Consider the following 21,787-nt stretch of genomic DNA (forward strand, 5'->3'; position numbering starts at 1 on the left):
AATAGATCTAGTAAAAGGCTATTTTTTTACAACCCAAAAAATAACAGATCTAACAAAATAGAGAGAGACGGAGAAAAAAAGCAAATCTAGCAAAATAACAGCATATACTTTATACCCACAAGAGATTTGTTCAAAGGCATTGATCATAGAGAGAGAGAGAGAGAGAGAGAGAGAGAGAGAGAGAGAGAGAGAGAGAGAGAGAGAGAGAGAGAGAGAGAGAGAGTTAATGATTGAAGTCCGGCCAGCAACGACGGCAAGAGAGAGATGGTGGCAAGATTTCATGGAGGGAGGTTAGGGTTTCTAATTCTACTAAAGTTCATAACAAAGAGAGAGAGAGAGAGAGAGAGAGAGAGAGAGAGAGAGAGAGGAGACCGAAGTCACGAGTTGTTTGTTTTGGGCATTGTAAACAAACCCGATTAACAACCGGGTATAATATAGAATCCGATTTTATATTCCGATTTTTGTAAATGCAGGTTCCGACCCGAATAAATCCAGGCCGAAAACCATAATCGCAAATCCGGTTATTCGGGTTCCGGGCTGGGCTGTACCCAACCCAGATGAACAATCTTAGCTTTGACCACTTTCAAACTTTGCTTTCTTGATCGAATAAGACTATAAGATTAGAGTGAAACTTTCAAATAATCTTTTAATAATTGCCCGAAAAACTGTCTGTACAAAGTCTCGATCATCCTTTATTTTCATGTATTTACTTTATTTTCCTGTATTTCAATGAAAAAGAAAGAGACCACAACTTAATCCTGTACATTTTTTCAAGATTTGTAAGGTTGTGCGTGATTTTTGAACCAAACTCAACTTACCTTAACTAATCTCAAACTAATCATTGACGGGACTCACTACTTTTCAACTTTCCATAAAAAATTTAAACTCATCTCAAACTACTTCATATATTTTAACCTAAAAAGTTAAGAGTACACAAAAATGACTGCAGATAAAGTTTTTGAAAAGTTAAATCCATCTCAACTTAAAAAAGTTAAATACATCTGAATGGAAACTACAAAATACTACTATTCACAATTCAACTCATATAACTCCACTTAAATTGAGAATTCTTTTAAGGTGAAATGCAAATACATACAAACACCCTTATATTTATGAATTATACTGTATAAAATGCAAATTTCTGATGATGATGCTCTACACGATTAATTTGGCCATACTCAACACATTTATAAATAATATAGGCGACATACAACTCTTGGGATCAACGATACACAAGGACACATACACTGAAAACTTGAATAATTTACTTGACAGATGTTGGCATAAACACCTGAGGCCATACATTACTAGTACAGGCAACAGAATGACCCGAGAGAGAGAGAGAGAGAGAGAGAGAGAGAGAGAGAGAGAGAGAGAGAGAGAGAGAGAGAGAGAATTGTGATTGGAATTGGAGGAAAGAATCACATGAGCTCCCTTGCTAGCTTCCCAGATTTTTCCTTTATAAAAACCACATCACCATTTGATGGGGTCAGTAGATGGTGATTTGGTTCGTTCTCTTCAGTGACTGCTGAAGCAAATGATGTAGAAGATTCTGACCCGTTATCATCTGTATTGGCACAGTATTTAGAGCAATAGCAGAGAGAGAGAGAGAGAGAGAGAGAGAGAGAGAGCCCAACAGGAAGAACACATAACACAAGAAATATATCTTAGAATTTACCCATTTGGATGTTGAGATGGTCTCAATCCATCTAATCTCATTTCAATATCCAAACACCAACCAAGCAACACTTTCCAATTTCAAATTTTCAACTTTTTCATCTAATTATTATCTAATCATTACAACTTTTCCAAATTTCTAAACAAAACACAAAACAATTCAACTTTTTCAAGTCCCAAAATAAAAAATTATATTCTAACAGTATTTTAACTTTATAATATTTTTATTCAACTTTTTTTTTATCTCATTTCCCAAAACTCCTTGAAACATCTTAACTTAAAATATTTCTCTGTTATTCACAAATTATTTCACTACTATTCACAGATCTTTCATATCATCTCAACATTCAAACGAGGCCCCTAGTCTTTTCTGCTGAATAAAGCAGTCACTGTCAAGACAATTCCAGCATGTTTTAGATAATAAGATGACCCTAGAAACAAACTATAGATGCGCCCGGGTGAGAATTCCTAGCGTCCAGTGCATTATTGTCAATAAACACCCTAAACGTCCTCGGTTCATCAAAACAAAAATCACTTTAAAACTTTACTTTCCATTACTAGATAAACTTCAGCTAATACCAATTAAGCTGACGGATTTACTCTTTAACATTTTTTATGACAAGACCGACCCTGCAATTGAATGCTTCACCTTGCCCTGATGAGGATTGTCAACAAAATGATTAAAGAGCAGGCTTAGTCAACAAATCCAAAGAAAAAGTAAGTTCTAATTATTCCCATATTTTGACAAAGTAAACTCATGACATACAGAAATATAGAGTCGATCAATTCATGCAGGAGCCAGACTTTTTCTTTATTGGATAGCCAGTGGCTGCATAATTCTAGAAGAGAATACATACAAGAATAAAATGAATTAGCTTGCAAACGTGCTTTTGTCCAAATAGACTGACCAGAAAATGTTGGATTATCAGGCAGATGTCTCACTGCTGTAACCTCGATGATTTCGGGCAGAAGACAATTGCAGAAAGAACCTGAAATATTAACCAAATATGCAATCAGATGAATGAAAAGCCAGTCATATGTTGGCCAAAAGATCCCTTTGCGAGGCCAAGTGTAAGAAGCTATTCACCCTTTAAAACCCTTACATAACCAGTTTCCACTGGGGCAAGAGTGCCATACAGTAGACCTGTAGAGATTTGACAGCACCCTGATAATATAGTACAAATTAAATATGACAATATGGTATACTGGTGGTTATTAATAGGTATGTTCATAGGACTAAGGAAGGTAAATATGAAACTAGGTTCCCATGCACATCCAACACTAAAATACCAGGTAACATGGACAATAGCAGAATAAGCAAGCAGGGATCTGTTACCCAATCGGGCAAGCCGATTTACCCATCTTGGTATGGGCTTTCCAGTTAGCCGAGTACAAACTTCATCCGTGAAGTGGTTGCAGTTTTTGGAAATCAAATGATAGGTGTCTCCATGATACTTTGCAGAGAGGTGCTCCACGAACAACCGGAATTCTGAATGAGACATATCGGTGCTTCCCAACAACACTGACCGTCTGAAGATGAAGCCAGGGCAACTTCTTGGTTCCACCTCAAACACCCCACTAGAAGAATATTCATGTGCTCCAAAGCCATACTCCAAGCCATGAACTGTTCATCAAAATTCAGTTACAACTATTATGACTGGCACACCCTAGAATTGAAAACACCAAAGCTTAATGCTTGGACTCAATAACAAAAACAACTTAAATTCTAAGGACTTCCTTCTCACCATGTGGCATTTGTATGGTACTCTCTCTCTCTCTCTCTCTCTCTCTCTCTCTCTCTCTCTCTCTAATACCTGGGTCAATCTAGGGTTTTAAATTCTTGATGTCCTTTTCAAGCCATTCCATCATGGGTAACACGGCTCAAGTTCAACACTGATGCCACTTTTAATGACTTAAAGAAAGTCCAAGCGACATATAACTCTAAAATCCAAAAGAACTAGTCCATGTTATGATTCTCTCTCTCTCTCTCTCTCTCTCTCTCTCTCTCTCTCTCTCACACACACACACACACACACACACACATCCAAGACATCTGTTATGTTTATAACATTTAGTGGTCCACCAATAGAAGGATGGGGTTTTCTTTCTTCTAATAGCTACTTTCTGTTCTTCATACCTCATGTCCTACATTAATTGAATGAATCTATGCTCTAACGTACGACTTTTGGTAAGTTGCTCCAATCCGTGAATATAGCAGTGTAACATAGATAACACACTTTGAGAAACAAGCAGCATGAATATTATTTGTTTTTGTTCTTGAAGTCCTGTGTCCTACATTAATAAAATGAATCTATGCTTTAATGTATAACTTCCGACAAGTTGCTCCAATCCATGAGTTTATCAGTTAAACGTAACAGACTTTGAGAAGCAAGCTACATGACTTCCATTAATTCTAGCTATATTCCTTGCAAAAGTGAGAATATATATTTGTTTAGTTTATCAGTTGTGAATACCTCGTTAATTTTATCTATCCTTTGCAGTGAGAATAATGAAAGTTCACATCCTTAAGCAATTTTCTAGGATACCTCCTGAAGTCACAATTGATTTAACAATACAAACAATTCTTCTTCTACCCTGCAAAATAATTGAAACAAGAATATGATATATGTTTTCCTAGAAATAGATGTCCTATCCCCAATAGCCACTATAGTACAAAGTGCTTGTTCTTTGTGAGGAAAAGAGCCAAAAATGAAGTTGCATCCAAGCATAACCACTTAAACTAAGCATCCCAGAAAATGGAACATGACGAAATGCAGGTGCACTGGCTTCATTCAAATGGTTTGTTATTTAGAAAATGGTATTTACCAGAAAAAAGTTCACCTCATATCATCTTACTTGCATTTATTCTTCTAGGTCTGAGGTACCAAACACAAAAAATTTCTGTAAATATCTTTCTTCTTTTAAATTGTGTCTCTAGCATGATATAACCAGAGCCATAGGAGAAAATAAAATGCCTGCTGGAATAATGACATAAGTGGTATAGTCATTCAAATCCAGTACTAGAATGCTCTGTCAGTCACTGTTGAATCATAGAAATAATCTAAAGATTCTATCTACTATGAAAACACAATTTTCTAATTAAAATTTACGAATTTCTTTGATTTTGAGCAGCAGTTTAGTCATTCAACTTTTTTTTTTTTTCATTTTTGATTTCAATCTCTTGCAAAAATTGCGTTTGGCCAAAGCAAATATGAAGTTTCAAAGTTCCCAAAGTTGTGGAATTATAGGATAGTAAACAATTGAAATTCCAACCACATCAGGTAATATGGTTAAAAAAATTTACATTCTCCCATACATTCTCCTGTAGGGTAAAGCTTTTATTTAGCTTATCAATAAGCTAAAATTATGCCAGCAAAGCCAAAAAAGTAACGGCAGCAGAATTCTCACTTTCAATCATATAGTCTCATAATCATCTGGGGATACAAACTAAAGACACGGAAATGTCCCTTGAAGATCACAAATTTCGAAAAGAAAAAAGTCAAGAAACTAGTGAAATGTACAACGCAAGTACCTTCAATGCCCGAATGGAAGACGCCAACGCCGAACAAACAAAGGTAGTTATTTACGGGCGTGAGGTCGTAGACATTGAGGTACAAGGGAGACAGATTTTTCTTTACCCTTTCATTTTGATCGTTTTGGGCGCTTGAGCTCGAGCTAGAGCTCAACGGAAACAACCGCATCCGTACTGCTTTGTCAACCCCTCACGTCCTCAAGTAGAACATATATTCCAGGACTCACAATCTCGCCATCTTCAACTTACCAATCCTTGAAAACCCATGAAAAAATCAAAGAAAAACACAGTTATTAAACCAAAAAAAAAAAAAAAGTTACGTTGATTCAAAGAAATAAGTGGAAGGAGAGAAGGCGGAGCATACCACAGCTTTTGGAAATTTTATAAATATTACCAATAATCGTTTCGAAGAACCAATCTCCGCGACTTACCCAGGAAACAAAGTTGACAAACGGGGTTTAGAGAGAGAGAGAGAGGGCGCTTACAAATGGAGAGGAATTGGATGTTGTCTATGGAGGGGTAACGTGGGAGCATTCAAATCATGGAACTGGCATTGAATTTGCGTATTAAAATCATGAGCTTCGTGGAATTCTTCCTTTGCTGATCTAATTAAAATATTTTGGAATTTATATATTAATAATGATAAATTTATAGCAAATCTATTTTTTTTTTTTTAAAAAAAGGGGGGGAAAAACAAAAACTAGTTGTTAAATTTCTGCCACCAAGAACATATGAAAATCATTCATTGTGTGACAATTTGCAAATTTAAGATATGGTCAAGACACATTATTTAAGTATTATTAGACTGCAGAACAATAAGCCATTCTAATTTTAGTATGTGTGGCTCTCAGGCAGAAAACGATTCTCAAACAATGTACAAGGCAATGGAAAAGGGAGATCCCTTTGTCCAACCTCATTTGATTTGAACCCTATTGTGAGAGCACTCACGTTAGATTAACTATCTTCAAGTTAAAATTTAGCTAATATGATAACTTTTTGACTTTTGATTAAAGACTCAAAATTTCCACTCCATATTAAATTAGCTTTCTCATTCTCTATAATAATAAAATAATATTATTTTTTAAATATATTTTTTAATACAATTTTTTATTTATTTTTCTTTTCATAATCTCTAACTCTTCCCAACAAACTCCAATATTTATTTTCATATTTATTTTCACAACTCTCCCCCACAAGCATTTGTAGTTGAGCAACAAATTTTGCTACTACTACTATCATTTAAACACTACCATAATGTTCACAATCCAACAATCTATACTTTCAGCACTTTCACAATTGTTGACCAAAATTTATAGATCAAATAAAATCATAACTACAAACAAAACTTCTCAAGACAACTACAAATCAAATCACAAGTTTTACAAATAGAGAAAAAGAATTGGCAGCACAAAAAAAGGCATACAACAGCTCATAGTTACTGACCACTATTGCTGCCCACACATAATAGTAGCTCATAGTTCCTGGCCACATACAACAGCTGACTCTCTCTCTCTAAAAAGTGTTTTAAGAGTTACTCCCAAGTATAAGAGTTGTCAAATAATAATAGGGAAGTCCCTAAGTTGTTTCCTCAAATAACGATTAGTCTAAATTGTAAATTCATCCACTATTAACAATAAAAGAAAGTTATTAATTAAGGCTATCTATAATCATATTCACAATGAGAACCGATTCTTTTTGGACATTGTTAAAAATTCCCTTGTTTCCTTTGTAAGAGATGGTGAATGAATGTTGAAGGGTATGCAAAAGATGAAGAAAATAAGAAGTCAAACATGAGTGGGGAATAAAAAATATTTAGCTCGCATCCAATAATTTTTACTCCAATGTGCCTTGATGTTACTTCAACCACTTCCGTTCATTAAATGGATTCGTGAATGTGCATTGAATTAATTTTGGTTATCCTTGCTTGAAGCTAAACCACATTCATGAAGTCATCTAATCCAATGTTCCCAAGAAATAAACAAATTGTGAAGATTATGTTCTAAGGGACATTTCATCAAACACCATGTGTGCAAATATGAAACCCACTATTTCTCATCCCCAAGAGTTCATTCTAACCTAGAAAAATTTACACTACTTAGAATCATTCGACACCACTGAGTACAATCCAAAGTACAACTCCAAACAACTCAACGTATGTAAACGCTACTGAAGGAACAAACGGAACAGAAGCCATCGAGAACAAATCCAACACAAATGACTACCAAAACTATTGAACTAAAATGAAAATAAAATTCTATTGGAAGAAAGATTTAGAGCCACCAAAAAGAAGTCCAAACACAAGTGACTACCAAAAATTGGAAACTACCAAGAATAATTCCAAACACAAGTGACTACCAAAAATACAATTACTGAAATGAACCAAGCCAGAATGAGAAATAACTTAAATATAAATGCAATGAAAATAAGAGCTTGAATCCAGCCACAAGTCTTGCATTCAATAAGAAAAATGTCAAAATTGCAATTGATAGAAAATGGGTCTTGGGAGTCGGCTGAACACAGTCTACAACTCTTTGGTAAAAAACTAAATGTTTTTCTCTCCCTCCTTTTCATTTTCTCTTTTCTTGAGGTAACAAATGAGTTGCCTTCTAACACATAGACCAAAAATACCAAAAATGGAGCAGGCATTCCTCTGTCTAACTGAGGCTCACTAAACTCTCATAGCAGCTGTAACTGAGCCTCACTTTCCTACTAATAGTAGCTGTATGTCCAAGAAAGGAAAGAAAGAAGGGATGTGCTCTGTTGCAGTAATGTCTTGGATTGAGGCTCGCATGAACTGGTATGGTGCATCTGGTGTAAAGAAGGTGCAGGGTTGTGTGAAATGTAGCTTTCCGTGACTCGAAAATGCAAATTCAGGGGCCGTAAAATGTGAGATAGTTTTTCGTGAGATGTGCTGGTGCAGGGGCCCGCATGGCTGGAGTGTGAAGGGGCTTTCTGTAACTTGAAAATGCAAGGACCCGCATGAATGGTGAGTTTTCGCGAAGTGAAGTTGAAAATGCAGGGCAAGGAACATGAGTGACTTCTGTAATGTGAATGGTTTGGGCTTGAGAGTTGCTTTCCGTAACGTGAAGTTTGGGCATTTGATTTGGTTCAATTTCCGTGTGGTGCAGGAGCCCGCATGGCCCACCTGCATATATACACAACAATTAAACCTCCTCAATTTCATGTAATAAATTAGAGATTAAAAATCATAAAACTAGGCTATTATCAACTGAGTTAGAATTGATTTATCAAGGCCTAACTCATTCAATTACTAGTAAGAAATGTGTGATTGACTAGAATTTAAGTGTAAAATAATCACAATATTATAGCTCAATTAACAGCCTAGAGAATATAACATCAGAAGAATATAGTTGCTACCTAAAATTTACAAAAAAATAGCACAAAACCAAGAAGCTTCTGTCATATATAGTTGTTACCCACAAAATATAACAACAACAATACCAATAAGGCCTACATTACTGCAGTACACAAAATATAACAACAGCAGTGCCCACATTACAGCCCAAAATATAGCACTTCCTCTACACATAGTGGCTCCCCAGCCAAATGTATTTCCAACACATGTGATTTCCCAACTACTAAAACCAGCCAAAAAAGTGTTATATTACAATATTAAATAGATAACAATAGCCCAGAATATAGACAAGAAATTGCTACACGCCCCCAAATGGTTGACATGGAGATGAAGGTGTAGATGTAGATGAAAACCGCCTCTTAGATTCCTCAAAAATCTCTTTTTGAAGATTTTGGAAATATCCTCACTGTATTGCATTCATGCCAGCAAGATCCAATTTCATTATCTCCATATTGGTCTTCCTCTTCTTTTGGGCTATTAATTAAGACCTATCAGAGTTCACACTGCTGGCCACTTGTATTCTCTCCACCATGCACATGATTCTATCCTTGCGCATCCAAGTTAAGGCGGCATGAAATTTAGAGTCCAAAGCTTCCCTACCCTTTCTCTTTCTCTCCCTTTCTTTCTCAGCTTTCTTGCCTGGTAGTCTCTCAATAATGACCTCAATGTTCTCACCAACTATGTCGTCTCCTCCTAGAGTCGAGTCCACGATAACTGAATGTTTCTGAGGTGGTTTCTTCTCATTGACAACATTGAATTTTAGCTGGTGTCTCAATAGACACTAACAATATTCCATGGTGTAGCTGGATTTCTCAACCTCTCTATACATGATTTTGACCCTTTGAATCTAAATATGCCAAGGGAGAATGTGATTTCTCCAAATAATTTGCATATTTGAAAAAGTTCAAAATTTATACCTTGTCTTGCTTCATTACACCACTTAGATGCAATGATTCTACTTGGGCTACAACAGTACAAAACTTATTTGTGCATTTTTCATTCACTGACCATCAATTAGTCAGTGATACAATAGAACGTTTTGGATTGCTAGGTTTGTTATACTCATTGTAACAATCCAAAATTATATCCCACATTTGTGTACATTTTTTGTCAGTTCCTCGAATAGCATCAATGCTAATGTTAAGCCAAGTTGACATAAGAAGGTTGTCCTCCTTTACAATGAAAGACACACCTTGTGCAGATTTCTTACTACGTGGCCTTTTTTCACCTACCAGTCTTGTTGATTGGAATACAACATTATCATGATTGCTACCCATTGGGGTGTTGGAGATACCTTATTCACCACTTTCCAATAGGGTGGTAAAAAAGGGATTTTTATCAAATGTGGTATCCATCCTTAAAGAGAGTATTACTATACAAAATTAAATGTAAATTATATGTAGATAATGAGTAAAAGTAAAAAGTAGGGGTTCCTTTACATAGAAAATTGAAAAATATTTCCACAAGGATGGAGCATTCAAGCCAAATAGAAAATATTACATCAGTCCATTACCCAAGTATCAAGTGTGTGATATAGAGTAATACATGGTGTTTTAATTTAAGTGTGTGATACATGTTTGCAAATGAATGGTTTTCAATTCTGGTTTGCAATGAAACATCCTTACAACTATTTTGAAAACTATTTTCACAAAATCACATGTAGTTCAAATTCAGATATTTATTATGGAGGTTAACAATCATTTTCATAAAATATAACAACAGCAGTTCAAAAAGCCAAGTAATTGATGACAAATTTTCACAAGACAACTCTCTCTCATATACACAGGACCACTTGGAAAATAGAGGCAAACATTAATTAAGTGAACAACCAGATCACATGTAGTCTTGGAAAACATAGGCTAAGATTCAACTCGTGGATACATATAGTTATTGTCCACATTATCACAACTTGTGCAATCACTAATCTAAAAGCATATGCAGTAATCTAAAAACGTATGCAGTAAGATAGTTTTATGTCTAGTCATATAATGCTAATGTGTCTAGTAAGATAGTTTTGTGTCCAATAATATAATGTTAACATCCAGTAATCTAAAAACATATGCAGTAATATAATGCTAATGTGTCCAATAGACTAATGTGAACATCTACATATGAATACATTGTGCATAATATCATGGTGATTTCAAGCGTCTCAATAATTCATGAGAGCATGATAATGCTTAGGATTGATGAAGCAGAACTGAGATAAACAAACAGCAACACCAAGCAATGAAAATAGCTTAAATAAGAACCATTCAGACTTATCATTTTGATTCCACAGTGTAGCAACACAAACCAAATCAAATCAAAGAAAAGCAACACCAACCAATGAAAATGGCCCAAACAAGAACCATTCCACTATCATTTTGATTTCACAATGCAACAGCACCAACCCCACTAAATCAGAAACAAGCAACACCAACCAAGATAGCTTAAAAAAATAGATCCATTATCATTTTGATTCCACAATGAAGCAATACAACCAAACGAAAGAAAGAAAAGTTTTTTTTATCACACAGTACCATAACCTAAAAAATGGAGGAGAAGAAATTAGATATGGCCGAAATTAAAAAAAAAAAAAAAACTAGGCATTGGAACCCAAACAAATCAAGCAAAATAATATTTGAGATCAAGTGCTAGGGCAGATAATTTTACCTTGTTGCTGGGATTTGATTTGGACCTCACCAATGGAGATAGAGATGCAAGAAAGAGCTAACCAAAATTGCTAAGGTGAAGTAGTGACCACCGAAAAGAGATGCAATGGAGAGAATGAGAAGAGAACCATGCGGGAGAGAGCGTGGAAAGAAGGAGAAGAGTCGCGGGAAGGAGAAGGGAGACGAGCCGTGTGGGACTGAGAAGAGAGAAAATGGAAAAAAAAAATCATTTGAATTAGCTACAATTGCCTTCATATATGACTTGAAAGATAGATACATTGTAGCAAATTTGTTAGATAACTTTTATTTAACTAATCCAATATAGATGAAATTTGAGGGGCATTAGTTAAATTATAACTTTCATTGGCAATGCCAGTGCTATGAATCTTTCATATAATAGTCTTCAAGAAGTTTCAATGGATCCCACAACTTTTGCAAAAGTACTCCTGTTAAGGGGTTTTTTCCCCAGGAATGCAAGCCCAGGCACAAGAGGCCTGAGCTAGCTAGGTAAACCTCGACCCATGGAGGGCCTTTGAGCCCAAAGAAAGAGGAACAGGGGACACTCAAGTTCCCCGCTGTGTAACCAAACCCAAAGGGGTAAAATTGGCAAGTAGCTTGTACAGGTAGAAGACTCATAATCCTCTGATAACAAGCAAAAAGGGAGGGGCGATTTGACGCATCACACCTGTGACAGATCGACTGGATAGAGGCCATGCCACATTAAATGCCCCTCCCAAAGGGCCATGCCGTATTAAATGGGCATGGCTGAAGAAGCTGTGGGAAGGATGTCTCCCCCCACTGCAAAGCATGGGCTCCCGATCCCAAAACTCAGGTATAAAAGTGACTTTCAGGCATTGGGATCAGGGTTAGACTATCAAAGCTCTCTCTACTCAATTAAACGTGCCTCTATTGATATACTGACTTTAGCATCGAAGGCTTCCCCAACTACCATCATGACCGCCATCTCTCGGTGTTTTTTCTGTGTTTGCAGGCCCAAGGCTGAAGACCCAACTTACTGAGAGCCTAACCCAAAAACGTATGAAACACAACATTAACAACTCCATTTAAAGCTTTTTAGTTCAAGTTTCTATCATTATTTATTACTACTATACACAAACATTTTCATACTATTCATATGGGAACTACCAACATCTAAGCATGCACTTGCCCATTTGGATACTTGGTGTATCTCAGAATTATTTAAATGGTAGTGAAATCATTTGAGTTATGATGTCTTATTGGTTTTAAAAAGGAAAGAGAAAATGTTGAATAAAAGTAGTATTTGTTTTTGTGCTTGAATAATGATCATTAGATGAAAAAACTAAATATTTGAAATTGAAAAATATTTTGTATTTGAGTGGTATATGGAAAGGAAATTATGAGAAGTTTTGAGAACTTCATGCTTCATCTCTGTGTCCAAACATCCTCTAGCTAGTTTCTAAACACATAATTTTTTAGCACAAATGAGATTTACCTCTGAACACTTTCTTTTCTCCAATTTTTCTTCATGCTCAACTTATAATAATGATTTTTTTGATTGAAGTAGATGAATATTTTTAGTGTGGAGCTATAATTGGATATGTATATATGTGTAGGGTTCCATAGATACATATCCAACTTCAAATATTCTTTAATTTTCATAGTTTTGATTAATAATAAAAACAATACAGTGTGGCCTGCTTGATTGAAAAGTTGATGTAGTTGAAGAAATTTTTATACGCCTGAACTGAATTAAAGCTCATCCTGCAAAACATAGAATTAGTCACCAAAATATCTAGGGTACAGTAGGATTGAAACACTTATGATAAAGTCATGAAGATATTTCATGAAAAGAGAGAGCTTTAGAATGAATTAATTACTTTTTTTAGACAGTGCGAACACCCCTTAATTGTGATTGTTCTAAATAGGGTCCATAGATAAAGTGGGTTCTTTTTAGTTCTTTCTCTTACAAGCTTAGAGACTTAAATGGTTAAGTTCGAGCATCGCTGGTAATTAGTAGTAGCAAGATCCACGTTAGGTCTTTTGGAGCTTTGGTAGTGTACTGACGTAAAGGTTCGTTGTAGCTTGCGAGAACCCATTCTCAGACAGCTCAGGAGGATGACGAGACAGTGACACAGGTAAGCGTGGAAGCAGAGATCATGGAAATAAAAAGACCAGGAGGAATGGAGAAGGAGATGAGTGATGATGCCACCAACGAGCTAAGAGACATTGGAGGGGGAACTAGCACCCCCCAAACAAGGGAGGATGTGTAGGCCACCCTCCCGCCTAACTGGAGTGCACCCCAGCAAAGGACGAAGTACGGAATGAGTACACACTCAAGAAGGTAGAGCCGAATGATGACTTGCAAAAATTTCATATTGCAGATTTTACAAGTTCGCTCGAGCGGAGGCTTTTGGCCGCTCGAGCGAATTCAGGCAGATTCAAACGCTCGACTGCCGCTCGACAGGGAGCTCGAGCGGGTTGCTGAAAAACAAAGATCGCTCGAGCAGAGACATTGGCCGCTCGAGCGAAATCAGGCAGAGTCGAACGCTCGACGTGCGCTCGATAGGATGCTCGAGCGAAATCAGACAGAGTCGGACGCTCGATGTGCGCTCGACACCCCGCTCGAGCGAACATAGTATTTTCATAGATTTTAGATTTTCCGCCGTGACACCATATAAAAGCAATTTTTCACTCTAGGGCCGCGGGTTTTGACTGGAGAACACTTCTTGGGAGAGAAAAACATAGCTAGAGGGATTCAAATCATCTATTTTTGGAGAGGGAATTCCAATTATTGCACGTACATTGGAATCATACACGAGCACGGACGGGAGAAAAGCGTTGAATCATTCCCTTGAGCTTTTGACGACGAGTTGAGGCTGCAAGGAGGATTTTTCAGTGTTTATTTTCTTCCAATCTTCTCAAAACAATTATGGTGAATTCGTTTATGTTGAATTCCATTTCTAGCATGAGCTAAATTTTCTTCATTCTAGGAAAACGATGTAACCTATTTCCGAACTATGCTTGATTGTCTATGCTAATTTAATGCAATTCTCTCTTTGTTTATCTGATTTATTCTGAGTTTATTGCTTCTAATTAACTGGCCATTGATTAGATGATAAGTAATCTTGTGGTTTGCTATCGAAAGAGGGAATCATAGAGTAGATCTTGGATATTTCAGCATAGGTAAGTATAGAGATCGAAAGACTTGTATGAACCTATGTAGTAATTAAATCATTGGTCTTATTGCGTTCTTGATTATTGAGTTTGCATATTCTTGTGTGAATTGATAACCAAGAGTCAATTTCAATTGACTATCGAAAGAGGCTTTTGGATGAATTAGAGATTTGCTAATAGACAAAAGAGATTTAAATTAAATTAGCTGGATGAGAAAAGCATAGTGAAGAAGTAGGTGAAATCGATTTCCTAGAAGTTTTCTTCCCATTAATTTGATCTTCGAACGTCAGTGTTATTTCCTTTGCATTTTTTTCTTTGAGTTGATCTAGTTTAAATTGCAACTACAAAAATCTTAGTGATTCCTCTAGATAAAATCAAGTTTAGTATAATTTTGGTATTTGGCAAACGTAAGGTACTAATCCCTGAGGACGATACTCTTCTTATTACTTTACTATAAAAACTACGATATTGTGCACTTGCAGTTTTGTACCGGTTACCGAACGAGCTAGTGGAATTATTCATGTTGGACCCAAACCACCAGGATAGGCACCAAGATGACCGTCGAGATAAGGACCACTATGCAATAACTCCTCATGGAACATTGCGATGTCTTCACCTGGAGTCATGAGGACATGTGTTAGGGACTTCGGTCAAGTCCCTAGACAATAAGTCCTCCATGCCAATGGTGGTCTTGTGATGACCGAATCCTTATTCCTTTCTTGCTTGGTTCTCGAGCAATAGTGGTCAAGATGACCACTTGGGTATGTGTGGTTAGGTATTTAGGCAAGGATGGGTGTATGGAGTGATGGAAATGGGTAAGGGATTGTGTGGGGTTCAATGGTGATGGGCGCACGACACTAGAGTGGGCTAGGGTTGGTGCCACTTGGAAGATGGGGTTTAGGGTTTGGAAGATGTATGATGGACGGCTAGGATGAATGTTTAGTGTTTTGGGAGTGGGAGGCTAGGGTTGGCCGAGTTTGGCTTGTGAGGAATTTTAGGAAAGTTTCCTAAAATCTTGTAAGTCAAAAATGAGGTGTATGGTCGACTATGGAAGGAGGGCTTGATCAATTAGGATTCCTAAATTATAGGAACCTTAATTGGCAAGATGAATGGGTCAATTAGGATTCCTAAATTATAGGAACCCTAATTGGCAAAATGAGTGGGCGGATAAGGCAATTCAAATTAGGTAAGGATTGTCAAAATTTGAATTCAATTCCCCAAAGGAAGGGAATTTCAGCCAAGGCTAAAGAGATGGAGCAAACACTTTATGGAAAGTTGACAAATGCAAGGGTTGGGAGATTTTATGGATTGGATGGATTGGAAGAGCAAAAAATATGAAGAACACTCAAGAACAATGAAGAAAACTCAAGAACAAAAGCACAATCTTATGAACTTGAATGAATAAAAGCATAAATAATAATAATTCAATACTTGATTCACGAATTGCACAAGAATTGAATAAACCTCATATATTGAAGAACTCAACTTGGATTCACGGATTGTACCTAGTTGCAAATAACAAGATAAATGAATCACACTTATTCACGAATTGCAAAGTGTGATTCTCTCTTTGGGATTCACGAATTGCACTCAAAAAGCCCAAGTGCAAGGCACCGGTTTGTGATCTCTCAAACAATAGTCTTCCCTCTAGGAGTTTGCCAAAAAATTCTAAAGCAAATGAAAGATGTGCTATTTATAAGCAAAACAAATTGGAAACTCCCAATAGGTCCCTTGAAAATAAATAACTAAATAAAATTAAATAAATAAAATAAATAACATAATAGTTGTCATGGACCAAGGCTAGCCGTGGCATGCATGGCTCATGGTGGGCTAAGTGGGTGCATGGCAGTCTTTGGGTTGGCCCATGGTCAGGTGGTGCGGCATGGCTTACTGACGGTGAGCCATGGTGGTGCACGACATGGCTTAAGCTGGTGGCCTAGGTGCTGAGTTTGCAAGGCATGAGCTGGAGCCATGTGTTGGATGGCATGCTTGGTGGGCATGCCACTAACCTGCTCTGCAAGGTACGGACTGGAGCTGTGCGCTGGATGGCATGCCTGGTGGGCATGCTACTGACTAGGCTTGAACAACAGCCCGCCCAGCACATATATTGACCCGACCCGTTGTCGCCTGCAACCAGGACCTGCCATAATGACCCGACCCGGCCCGAATGGTTCGGGTCAGGTTAAATTAGCGATTTTTTTTTTTTTCAGAGCCTTTCTCACTAAATATTTTCAGTTTTTTCTTTCCAGAGCCTTTCTCAATAAATATTAGTCCATCCATCTACTACATTATATCCCATAGGCAATCCATAACATAAACAATAAACAATAAACATGAATATAATGTCCATATATATATTATGATCCATAGCAAATATTCCAGCCCTTTTAAACAAATTCATGAACTAAAAATAAACATGAATATAACGTCCAGCTTTTCTCACAAATTCATTCATTCATCCACTACATTACATCCCATAGGCCATCTATAACATAAACAATAAACATGAATAGAACGTCCATATATATATTATCAATGGAAAACATTACAGCCCTTTTAAACAAATTCATGAACTATAAATAAACAGTCCTCGAACAAGAATATTTAACAACAAATATAGAATAGACCATAAGTCTTGAGTCACTTATCATCAACATAAATAAAGCTTGATTGGGGATCAAATTCTGGAAAAAAAGAAGAAGAAACAAATATTATTAAATTATATATAAAAAAAAATTATGAAAACTTCAATAAATATGGAAGACCCACATTTCCTTCTTACATAAAACCAACAAAACAATACCCTTTTCATCTCTTAGAATTGCCCCAACACCAACAGAGTCAAGCTCCCGAAATAAGGACCACCGACTAAGCAAATAGGCTGAAAATCCTTAACATGAAAGGTCCTGGACTTCTTTGAAATAAGGCAATGAATGTGAAATAAGAATCATCACAATGTTGCTTTTTACCTTCATAATGTCTTCCTTCAAAAGATCCCAACAAGTTTGGGAAAAATCCATGAATACCCCTCCGTGCTTGGTGCCTTAATTCTATTTTGGGATTCACTACCACCCAGACATCACTCTTTTCAAAGGATCTTTCCACCCATTCATTCTCAGCCTCCTCAAGGGATGCAAAAGAATCATAGGGTTGCTGGCCACCCCGACAAACCCAAAGAGTGATCAGACCCCATCCCTAGCATGGGTTTTCAAGGATGCTCCAGCCATCCCCAAAACTTTGTGCGGGTGGCAACCTGCCCACGGGAGTTTTTCTTATACTTTTTCAGGTTTAAAAAAGTACAATAGATAGGTTTTTTATAAAAAAAAGTTTGGTGCTTATTGGAGTTCCAATCAAGAAGACATCATGTATTGTCCCCAAATAAAAAGAATAGGAATGCCCATTCTTTGCACTAAACAGTACCTGATTTTGCAAACCTCTGCTTTTCAATAATGATACATCATTACTCAAAAGTAGAGCACACAAGTAAATGATAATTTCTACACGGTAGTATTACATGAGAATACCAAAGAACAAAGCCAAAACAAGCTCCAAAACACAGCCCCGATTCATAATAATCTACCAAAAATTCATAATCACAGACCCAAACAAAAACCAGCTCTAAATCACATCACCATTGGCTTCCAATACAAAACCAAAGCATCAAAACACCATGGACTTGGATTTTTTCACAAACAAGCTCCAAAACACAGCCCCAATTCATAATAATCTACCAAAAATTCATAATCATAGACCCAAACAAAAACCAACTCTAAATCACATCACCATTGGCTTCCAATACAAAACCAGAGCAGGACACCACCAAAATCACCCACAAAGTTCCTAGCAAACCACATCTTAAACCTAGAACTAGCAAAAAAACCAATTAGCCAAACTCAAAAATCAGTAAAAACTAGATTCATCATCTCAGCAAAATATCATCAGCAAAAATCTGTAAGCAAAATAATATTGCAGACTTGTAGTCAATCGATCTATTAACAATTCTTGGAGACCCACGCAGTAAGCAAAATCCAAACACATCTATCATCAGGAACATACCTCCTTGGAGACCCACGCCGAAGCTGATCTTGGAGCTGCGGTCGAAGAGAGAGAGAGAGAGACCCACGCAAGCGTCTGTGTGTGAGAGAGAGAGAGAGAGAGAGAGAAAGAGAGATCACGTTGGTGAGAGAGAAGTCGAGAGAGAGAGAGGGAGGGGGGCTAGGGTTGAAGACGAAGGAGATGGAGTCGGGACTGAGGTGTGTGACGGGTTGTTCTTCAACTGCGGTTTCACCCGCATAATATTTCAAATGACCCACTTCAATTATAACCCAACTTTTATTGGGTGGATTTGATCGGGTCAAGCGGGTTATAAAAATATATGCACACGCCTACTACTGACCTACTCTGCAAGGCACGGGCTGGAGCCGTGCGCTGGATGGAATGCCTGGTGGGTGAGCTGGAAGTTGCAGCGCATAGGTACGTGCAAGGGCCATGCGACCCACCAAGGTGCGCATGGGCCTGCGCACTGAGACTCGCATGGGTGTGCGGCGCCAGGCTGCTCGCACAGGCAAGCTCTCACTCACCCCGCTAGCCCGCATACTGGGTGCCCCGTGTGTGCCACCACGCAGGCCAAGGCATACATGCATGTTGGGCACCCCGTGCGTGTCACCCCACGAGCCAAGGCATGCTTGTGGGCTAGCCAAGGTGCTATCCTTGCCTCTCAAGGGCAATGTTGAGGCTTGTCCCGAGGTGACTTTTCTAGGGGTTGTAACAACATGTCAGGAATCGACCCAGCGATCATGCATCATCATCTAAGTGTGGACCCCAAAGCCAAGGGGGTAACGCAGAGGTGTAGGAGCTTCAACACAGAGAAGAACGCTGCCATTGCTGCAAAAGTCGACCGATTACTCGTGGTAGGATTCATACGGGAAGTGCACTACCCGGACTGGCTATCCAATGTCGTGTAGGTAAAGAAGTTAAGCAGCAAGTAGAATATGTGCGTGGACTTCACCAATTTGAGCAAGGCCTGCCCGAAGGATAGCTTCCCACTTCCTTGCATCGACCTCATCGTAGACTCAACAGTGGGCCACCGCACGCTGATATTCATGGATGCCTAGTTCGAGTACAATCAGATCCGTATGAACCCGGATGAGAAGGAGAAAACGTCATTCATCATAGACCAAGGGTTGTACTATTACTTAGCCATACTGTTTGCTTGAAGAATGCGGGGGCCACCTACTAACAATTGGTCAATCATATGTTCAAGGACCAAATTGGGAGGAATATGGAGGTCTACATGGACGATGACTCACTCAAAAATGAGTAGCACTAATGCTATCCCAAGTGCAGGAGGATGTCGTGTAATAATTAGGAATAAATTCCTAGATCGTCTCCTCAGGGAAAGTTGCTTAAAATTAAACTCATTGAAAAAATTGTGAAAAATTTCACAAAGAGAAAATAAAATGATGGTATGTGCAATGGATGGAAAAGGGTACTAGTCATGGACTAGATTCATGTTTTTAGATTTTGATTGTCGGATTGGAATGTAAAGGACTAATAAATTAAACTCAGAAATTAATAAAACTAAATTAAGAATTAAACTAAATTAGAAAGTAATTGACAAAACATGAACTAAAAATTGAAAATGCCCAAAACCAAGATTCTAGAATTCATCTTTGTATTTAAATTACAAATTCTCAAAATAACACATAACAATTGTAATCACTATTAAATGAAAACTTAAAGATGTGAGAAAAATAAATAACACGAAATAAGTAAACAACAAATAAATTACCCAAACTTCTAAGCCAAAAAAATCTCAAAAGTATTCCATAAACTTTAAACGGAAGTTAAATAAAATAGAGAACGAAAAGTCTAGACGAAAACTCCCTTTCACTATTCAATTGAAATGCAAAATAAAAAGGAAACAACTTCTCACATATGATGTTTCAGAAAAATCAAAAACAAAAACAAAAGCTTTCAACCGAACCTTTCTTGCAATAAATTAAGGTAACACACTTAATGAGAACTTCTAAAACAATTCTTTTTGTTGCATGAAACAAACTAGCAATTTGATTAAAACTTCTAAAACAATTTCTTTTGTTGCATGAAACAAACTAGCACACTTGATTAAAACTTCTAAAACAATTTCTTTTATTGCATGAAATAAACTAGTAATGAAACAAACTAGCACACTTAATAGAAATTATGGTATTACACTTAATGAAATAAAATTCTAGAACAATTCTTAATATACTTAAAAAATTCTAAAACAACAAAGCATTGAAGCTAAAAGGATAAACAAAATTGTTGAACACAAGAAGGAGCCAATTCTTTCAAGAACATAACAAAGAAATAACAAAGAAGCAAGTTGTAATTGTGTGTCATTTGGTTCGGACTGCATCCCCTTTTATAGCCGAACAACTTGGCTAGTTGCCTCTTATATTCATACTTCATTTGCATTCACACTTAATTCAAACCAAGCAACCAAGTCCAACACGGTATGTATACAGAAAATTCAGCACATCATTCACACGTCTCTCTCTATTTCCTTCCATTCAAAATGAAAATGAACTGCAGAAAAATAAGATTCCTCCACCGAGTAATTCCCTTCCACACCAACTTAAGCATGACACCTCTCTTCACTTTCCAGAATTTCTTTCACTCACACGTTCACATCCCACATCCCCACCTCAATGTCTTTTCTTTTCTTTCATGCACCGACTCTCTACTTACAGAAAAATAATCTACACCGACAACCCCTTCCAGCAATACCAAGACACCGAATTGCTCCTTCAGCTCCTTCATCAATTCCAGCACAACACTCACACCTACTTTCAACATAAAAGAGTAGAACCAACCAATTAGATTAATCCAGTTTATTCCCTTCAATCAATTACCTCCAGCACCGACTTTACTTTCTTTCTTTTTATTTTTCAATTTCAGCACAACACACTTCACGCCTAACTTGTTAAAAATTCATACACGGCACTCTACTCATCCACTCCCCTATCTTTTTATTCCACCGTTGAGCCTCATATATGTATATATATATATATATATATATATAAATATATAAAGAGCTGCCTCAATTCGGTACATTCCTCCAATTCCAATTCATTTCAGCCGAAATCCATCTTCAATTCACACTTGGTTGAAAACTCAAGCATGTCTTCACACTTCAACAACAGCCGACTTCTCTTCCAATCCATCACATGTTCTCTTTCTATCTTCCTTCATTTCGGCTCTTGTCCAATTCAATGGAAAGGAAGCTGCCTTTTATGACTTTTTCAATGTCAAATTAGGTGGAGACAATTCGGTGGACAGCAGCTCAAATAGACCATCTTTTTCTTCATTTAATAACTGGATCACTTTCTAGCTTTTCACATGTGTATG

The 21,787-nt window shown here is 37.2% G+C and overlaps 1 protein-coding gene across 4 annotated transcripts; it reads right to left on the bottom strand.

Annotated features, from left to right (window-relative positions):
• Window positions 1-1,078: 1,078 nt before the first annotated feature.
• Window positions 1,079-8,265, bottom strand: LOC122283033 (deSI-like protein At4g17486). 4 transcript variants are annotated; one of them, XM_043095185.1, is made up of 7 exons: window positions 5,695-8,265; window positions 5,210-5,463; window positions 3,014-3,301; window positions 2,765-2,842; window positions 2,586-2,666; window positions 1,396-1,567; window positions 1,079-1,353 (listed from the first exon to the last, which is right to left on the bottom strand). In XM_043095185.1, exons 2-6 carry the CDS (start codon window positions 5,376-5,378, stop codon window positions 1,422-1,424), a joined length of 762 nt encoding a protein of 253 aa, XP_042951119.1. In that variant the 5' UTR covers window positions 5,379-5,463; window positions 5,695-8,265; the 3' UTR covers window positions 1,079-1,353; window positions 1,396-1,421. The 4 variants fall into 4 exon arrangements, with proteins under 4 accessions (XP_042951119.1, XP_042951118.1, XP_042951120.1 ...); XM_043095184.1 differs by having other exon boundaries at window positions 5,574-8,264; XM_043095186.1 differs by lacking the exon at window positions 2,765-2,842 and having other exon boundaries at window positions 5,574-8,255.
• Window positions 8,266-21,787: the final 13,522 nt, after the last annotated feature.

Source organism: Carya illinoinensis, chromosome 11 (assembly GCF_018687715.1).
Source record: "Carya illinoinensis cultivar Pawnee chromosome 11, C.illinoinensisPawnee_v1, whole genome shotgun sequence".
NCBI lineage: Eukaryota > Viridiplantae > Streptophyta > Magnoliopsida > Fagales > Juglandaceae > Carya > Carya illinoinensis.

What these genes read in the sequence shown, in the direction of transcription:
- LOC122283033 (XM_043095185.1), bottom strand. Translation starts at nt 5,378, where the DNA reads ATGCGGTTGTTTCCGTTGAGCTCTAGCTCGAGCTCAAGCGCCCAAAAC. An exon ending in CTTCCATTCGGGCATTGAAG is followed by an intron (nt 3,302 to 5,209) that starts GTACTTGCGTTG and finishes TTTGATGAACAG; the next exon opens with TTCATGGCTTGGAGTATGGC. An exon ending in TTATGTAAGGGTTTTAAAGG is followed by an intron (nt 2,667 to 2,764) that starts GTGAATAGCTTC and finishes TTAATATTTCAG; the next exon opens with GTTCTTTCTGCAATTGTCTT.